Source organism: Rhipicephalus microplus, chromosome X, assembly GCF_043290135.1.
Source record: "Rhipicephalus microplus isolate Deutch F79 chromosome X, USDA_Rmic, whole genome shotgun sequence".
In the NCBI taxonomy this organism is placed as follows: Eukaryota; Metazoa; Arthropoda; class Arachnida; order Ixodida; family Ixodidae; genus Rhipicephalus; species Rhipicephalus microplus.
In genome coordinates this window covers 454,869,500-454,876,969 of record NC_134710.1, presented here as the reverse complement: position 1 = coordinate 454,876,969, position 7,470 = coordinate 454,869,500, and the positions used below count along the sequence as shown (strand labels likewise).

Here is a 7,470-nt window from a genome sequence, read left to right as displayed (position 1 = left end):
ACCAGGCATCCTCTAAAATTAGTAGCAAATGCTAAATTTGCCGATCTCAAAGACCACGTACAAAGACCTTTATTCTTATGTAGGCAGCTCTGTCATAGGCGACCGGCGTTTCGCGCTTATCCGGCAGGCGAGAAAAATTTAGGAGGCCATGGTAGTACACATATTTGTCTCGATCATATTTGTACTTCTGACCTGCTTTTGGATCTGTGTGTGTTTGTGTGGCTTGGAGTTGTATTCTTACGAAACAAATATTAGCAAATGTTTAGTGGTTGCGCTTCATCATCTTATTCTTTCAGACTTACATTTCCAAATCGGGTAATGAAGTTCAAAAGGGTTGAATATTTCTTTCAAAACAAAACTGAAACACAACAATAAACAAAGCCGCAAGTACGATTCGCCACCCGCAGGTATAGAGTTTTCCACAATACTTACTAGAGGGAACTCTGGCGCTAGTGTCTTTGGGAGTTGCAAAACACGGCGCTTCAGCGAGCATGGGAATGATGGGTAGTACACACATTTGTCTAATTTTCGTACTTCTGGCCTGCTTCTGGCTCCGTGTGTGTACGTGTGGCTTGGAGCTGTTTTTTCACGAAAACATAAATTAGCAAATGTTCACTTCACAACCTTATTCTTTTAAGCTTACCATTTTGAATCAAGTCCTTAAGTTCAAAAGAGTTTGTTCTTTCTTTCAAAACAAAACCGTACCCAGTAATAAACGAAGCCGCAAGTACGATTCGCCGCCCGCAAGTACGAAGATTAGTTAAATGTGTGTACTACCCATCATTCCCATGGTCGCTGAACGATCGCCGCGCCAAAGTGCCCTCTAGTTATTTTAGGAAACTCTATGCCCGCAGGTACGAAGACTAGCAAATGTGTGTACTACCATAGCCTCCTCGATTTTTTTTGCCTGCCGGATGAGCGTGAAACACCCGTTATTTATGACGGCGCTGCCTACGAAGAAATAAAGGTCTTTGCACCCATGCTTTGCATTTGACCTTCGAGATCGGCAATTTTGGCGTTTGCTCCTAATTTCAGAGTTATGCCTTGTAATAAAGAAGTTCCTTGTGGAATGACGGCGTCACTTACGTAGGGTATTCATAACTACGTTTACGCATTTTTAAAAAAAAATTATCGTTATTTTTGTTGCATATAAGTTCCAAAACTGAAAACCTTTTCGAAAACACCCCTACTTACGTAGCGCCATCACCACAACAGTTCCAAAGACGGCCGCTTTTCGAGTGACCACCAAAAATACAGCAGGCAAGAAAAATCTAGGAGGCTATGGTACTACCCATCATTCCCATGGTCGCTGAACGATCGCAGTGACAGAGTCCCCACTAGTTAATTTTTGGAAACTCTATGGAGTATACTAACCAGCTTGTGTTGCAAGTTGAAGTGGGGCCACTGGGCCATTTCCTGACGCCACCAGTATCGAATGTTTGTTTTGTGTGGTAAATCGTGTGAACTACAGCTTATATCGCTGCCATTCTCACAATTTTGTATAGGTGATCTGTCTGTGTATGAACTGAGAAAGTGTTCTGTGCTGACAGTGCGACAAAGTGGTACGAAGGTACAGTAAAAAGGGAGGTGTGCCAAAATAGCCTATCTGATTCGCGTACGTACTACCTGTGTGCTTGCGTAGCCAAGACGTGTGGTTGTCACATCCGACAGGGCTGAATTTGCTTCGGGTGTAGTGAGTATATCGCAACCAATGTGATTTGTAGCCACGACTGCGAGGCTAGTCTCCCAGATTCTTCACTGTGGCTACCAGCGACGTCTAAACCTAATACTTCCGCTTTGTACCAGGGCCGCGTACTTTAGTGTTTATTGCTTTTGGTTTGCAGCAGGCGAAATCCTAGGCGGCCAACACAGTACACTTGCAACGGGCTTCGTTTAACCTCATTTGGCGCTGGCGATCGATTTGATACATCACATGCCGCGGTAGCCAAACTACATGCGTTAAGTAATGCGGTACCGAGCGCGAATGCGAGAGAAGCACGCTGCGTTGTGTCGTTGTTCTCTTGTCCCGTGTTCGCTCTGCATAATTAATGATTTGTTACAACTCTTACACCGTCGTTCCAACTTGCCCAACTCGTAGCCTAAGCGAGTTTTATTCAAAACTATCCCGAAAAAAGAACATGAAAAATGTCACCTAAGCTTCTTCTTTTTTTTTACAGTCGAGTAGTACTGATTGCTATTCCTCTACATTCACGGAACGTAGAGTTAAGCACTACATAACAAGTGCAGTACTCGTTCAGGCGCCGTGGTGCACCCATTGGACATTGTAAAGCAGTTTTTGTGATTTAACCACTTTGCTGTTAAGATATAGGGAATAGTAAACGTACTTCAGGGTTACACTTCAGCATCCAGCCATAACGACAGTAGCAATACAAAAGGTGCTCACAGTCATGGGAGGCTTCAGTGCGAAAGTTTGAGCTGAAAGGAAAATAAGCGATCAATAATTACAATATCAAATATAGGAACAAGAGAAAGAGATGCTAGTAGCATTTTCCAAATGAAGCCATCTCTGCATAATGAACACTTTCGTCATGAAGAACAATAATAAATGCACATAAAAAAGACGTCATAGAGAAACGAACAACAAAATGGATTTTGCGGGTTCGAATCCCGGCTGCGGCGGCTGCATTTCCGATGGAGGCGGAAATGTTGTAGGCCCGTGTGCTCAGATTTGGGTGCACGTTGAAGAACCCCAAGTGGTCGAAGTTTCCGCAGCCCTCCACCACGGCGTCTCTCCTAATCATATGGTGGTTTTGGGACGTTAAACCCCACATATTAATCAATCAACAAAATGGATTTCCCATTGTGTGGCATCCCAGGCTTAGTGCAGTATCCATAAAATATAGAGAACATAAAAAGTAGTAATTATTGGTCAGCAGCTCCAAACCTGGGGAGAACAAGAGCAAAATTAGGCACTAAAAGGAGGCGCTGTAGACCGAGTCTGATTAGGTATGGCTATTTAAAAAAAGATGACTGGGATTTCCCTTTAGAGCAGATACAATGCATTTAGGCAAAAAAATAATGGCATAGAGGAACGAATGAAATGGTAACTTAGGCTGATTTCTGAAGCAGAAATTTAAGTTTGAGGAAAGGCACCAAGGCTGTTATTACGGAAGCTCTCCCCAGCCACAGTAAACTTGATTAATTACAACATATGAAAGGCACCAACTCGGGATCTAAAAGTGAGTTTGCTGAGCTGGCAAAGCTGATCAACGGGAGCGAAGTCGGTGACACACAGGTTATGAGGTCTAGAGATGAAAGCAGCTGAAACTAAACGTAGCAGGATCAAAGTAGCTAAAAGAAAGCTTTTTGTAGGAAGGACCAAAATGTGCACACTAAAAGATAAGCAGGGGGATGCTATTAAATGTCGCAGTAAAGGGAGCAGAGTACTTATGCTGTGAACCGTACATTTCTCACACAGGTTATAGTCCCCGAGTGAAATCAAAGTTGAACAAGACCGCGCAATGTGTAACTACCCATAAGGTTATTAAGGCCATACCTGATATGCCCCATAAAATGGTGGCTGGTGGAAACAGCAGGACTGCTGACGTGATCAAGTACGCTTTTATGTGGACGAAACTTCCGACACCTTAAAAGAGTACCGACACACAAATTTCTGGCTCGCGATTTCTGGCTGCAATTTCTTACTGGAGGCCTGTTAGTCATAACAGCACATCGTTTGCTGCAGTGTGCAACATGTTTAATTACAGCCTTCTCTTTACCAACCTGTCTCAGTTTTGGTTTGGGAAAGCTCCAAAAACGACCAGCCATAGAGAACAACTATCAGCTCCTAGCATGTGCAACTTTCAACCACGTCGGCACGTAGAACGGTGATGCACGGTTTGCATCAAGAAGTCCTTTTGAACAGGAAATGGGACAGAACTGTCGCCAAACACAAAACTTTCAACCTGTGTGCCACTACGACGTACTTGCGAGCAGCTGCCGAGTATTAGTCTGCTCGCGCAAACGGGGCAAAAAAAAAAATGGTGGCTATGGCGTCATCATAACTTGTTGCAGTGTGGTCACGTGAGGGAAGTAGGGGTTTACCAGGAGTCACCTTTGAGTGTGTCTGTGGAGTTGATCGCTTACGAGAACTTGAAAATTATTTTAAAATACCTTCTAAGCTGAATTTGCTGCTAATATTTTGCAGATCATATACCCATGTTCATGAGAATCAACCCTGCAGGCTATCTCTGCCGCAAAATTTTCTTTTAGGATCCCTTTAAACTCAGTGCCTTGAACCTTCAAGGGTGCTCATTTTATTAATACAAGAAAAGGGACAAAAATGACTTGAAGAACTAAAGGCCCGTGAGCTTACTTTCAATACTACAGTGTTTTTTTTTTTTTTTAGACAGCACAGATTTTTTGTAAATGTGTTAAAATATTCTGACCTCTGTTGTCCTCCTGCACCAACTCTATGCGGGGGCAGAAGAACTGTGCTGCACCTAAGCGTACCCTGAAATAAGTCCTGAAAACTTTAACTTGAGCGCAATCTTTTATGAAAAAAAATTGAAGGACCTGGTGAGTTAGGATACACCTATTATTTTTTGGTCTCAGAAAGCACAGATAATTTGAAATATTAATCATAGGAGTTGAACTCAATGACTTGGAAGGTATGGAAACTGATGTCAGTGTTTTTGCTGAAAGACAAGGTTACTGTGAGTGGTGCTTGTTTTCGCGGCGTGTGTATGCTGCTTTGTATAATATGGAGGTGTCGGTCCGTCACAAACTGGCTACATTTATTTAGTGTTGAAACCCTCATTTTTTGTATTTGTAGTATCAGTGCTGCTGTGCAGCACTGTAGAGGTGAGAGGTACCTTGACCAATTAGAACAAACATTTGTTAGAATATCTGCTTGCGCTTTGCTGCAGCCCATGCCAGCACAGCTTCGCTTACTTCTGTGTTCAAACTGTGTACCTCTTCTAGTGGTTCGTACTGATGGATCCAGAGCCCAAGCTAGTGTCGGGCCCCTCGCTACGTCCGTCGTACGTGCGTTTTGTGAACAAGACAAGCCGCCAGGTCGACGTCATTTGGCTCAACTATGACGGCAGGCGCGTCAAGTACAAGAGCCTCAGTCCAAGTCAGGTATAATCGGGGTCCTTCAGATTTATCACAGCTTTCTTCAGAAAGCATACGACATTAACAGCACGTGAGGACTGGTGTACCTCTTTCAAGCATGAAGTAATTTGAAAGAAAAAAAAAAGATTACTTCATGCTACAAACGCTTGGAATTATCCACGGTGAATTGTTGTGTTTATTACAGTGATTTTCTTGGGATGCGTGAACTGTTCTCTGCAAAAGCTGTTCCCATTTTAATTTGCGCAAGGTAACACTCAGAGGGCAATTTTAGTGCTTGCAGGGCAGCTCGGTTAAAGAAGCATGGTACATGTCAAGTCATATTATAACCTAGTTTCATTTGTGGTGCTGATAACTTTTATTGCCTGAAAACTTTTTTTTTTCAATGCGCTATGAAGCATGCAGTGTTGTGCAGGTTGCATCACAAGGCAGGCATCAGCAATAGGACTTGATTACAATTGAACTAAACTCATAGAACTGAATGACAAAAAACATATCAGTATTGGTAAATAAATAGTGCCCATATTTACACCATTAGATGGTGCTCCCCATGCCCAGTATCCAGAACATTGCTCAATAATCTGCTGAATTTAGCAGGCAGGCTCGTTACATGGGAAACAAAATCTTAATTTGTGGATGAGGCTCATGTGAACCAAATGACCATTGCGCTACATGCAGCTCGAAATTTTCAATCTCATGTACAAGACATTGTGGAACAGAGCTAGTCAATAAATCTCAAAGCACCCCTGCTGGAGCGTCTGTGTCAGCAGGTATATGGTGAGTAGCATCACCACGGAGCTGAGCTAATGAGGCTGTTTCGATACCTTCCCTCTTCTCATCGTGCCTGGCTTAGCTCTATTTGGGGAAAGGGGGATCTCATGGATTGAGTCAAAGCCAGGCAATTGACACAATTTCAAGAAACTTGAAATTATTCAAAAAATAACCAGGGCTGGTTGTTTCCTCTGCTGGCTCGTTTTCGGCTCTGAGGGTTATGTTTTCTAGCAATACCAAGTCATAGTTCTGCCGCAAACAAGGGGGAACGCCGACACTCGCTGCTGCAGTCGAAAGAAAAAAAAAAAAAAGAGGCATGTTTACTGCAACACATTAGTGACTCGGGGGTAGCCTGTCACTTGCTTTTTGGTGCACCAGCACGTCATGACGAGACTATTGGCGCATTCTTTCTAGTAAAATAAAGAATTTAATTATAGACAGTGCGGCGAAATCATGATGATTTGGCTGGGAACCATTGTCATTGCCGCTTTCGAACTGAGCTTTTGAAGTAGGCGTAGCAGGCAAGAATTCTGCCAGCAGTGCAAGTGTGCAAATTTCTGGAGCAACCTGCACTTGGAGGTTCGCATACATCGCAAGTTCTGTGAGACTGTCCTTTATTAATTGCTTTATATTCGCAGAAAAAGATGGGTAAACCATGACGCGCTGACGTTGCGAGAAGCATGTGACATGCTGCCGGCGCGTCACTGCTGTGTTGCAGTGAAGCATGTCTTGTTTCCCGCAGGTGCACATTTCAGCTCATCACGATACCATTTTTTTTTTTTTTTTTCACAGTGTTATTTTTCTTGTTCGATGTATCGAGGCTAGGGTACTTCAGCTGCCACTCACTTTTATCCCTATAGTACATTGCTTAGTGGCCGTTAAAGGCTGTCGTTTTCATGGTTTTGCGGCGAAATCGGGATCGGCAAAGATGCAACAGCTGCGCAAATTGCGCCAATTTGTTACAATTTCAGATTGTTGTGCCGAGCTGCACCAAAACCGTGAAATGTGCTGAAATGGCACCACACTGCGTCAAAATGTCGAGCCAGCCTTAAAATTTTCTCTGGTGTGCTAATTTCATCGAGAAATGCAGGCCACGTTGGCCACCTGCATTTTGTGCCATCTGTAAAAGCGCGCAGACCCCAATTATAGTGCCTAGAATGTACTTAAAATATGACCAGATAAAGTAACAATGCTGCGTGCCCATCAGTTCGTTGACTGCAGTGGATACCTATCGGCGGGACGACGGAGCTTCGAGACAAAAATGCATTGCTGTAGCCACCAACGCTTTGTGGAAAGTGTAAATTTTCTAGCCTGAAAACACTGCCATGGCTTGTTGGTTACTAAAGCTGGAAGTGCATGCTGCGTTTTCCTTGCACAAACAAGCTGAACATGCTGAGACATGCTGGTCGCTGGCAACGCCGACGTATCCAGCGACCACGTTGATTACCTTGGCGTTGGCACATGAAACTTTTTTTTATTTGCGTCATCCCAGCCGCAGTCCTCACGATAGATGTCCACTGTGGTGTAGCCAAGGGGAGTAGGGGAGTTTCAAACCCCTTCCCCCCCCCCCCCCCCCGAAATCCCCCAACCCTCCCGGCGCCATTT

At 43.8% G+C, this 7,470-nt stretch overlaps 1 protein-coding gene across 1 annotated transcript in view; it reads left to right on the top strand.

Annotated features, from left to right (window-relative positions):
* The first annotated feature begins 1,293 nt into the window (after positions 1-1,293).
* Positions 1,294-7,470, top strand: part of Vhl (von Hippel-Lindau protein) — a 31,350-nt gene continuing 25,173 nt past the window's right edge. The window contains exons 1-2 of the mRNA XM_037413116.2: positions 1,294-1,570; positions 4,945-5,103. Coding sequence (XP_037269013.1) covers positions 1,436-1,570; positions 4,945-5,103 — 294 coding nt within the window. The 5' untranslated portion in view covers positions 1,294-1,435. The remainder of the gene's footprint in view (positions 1,571-4,944; positions 5,104-7,470) is intronic.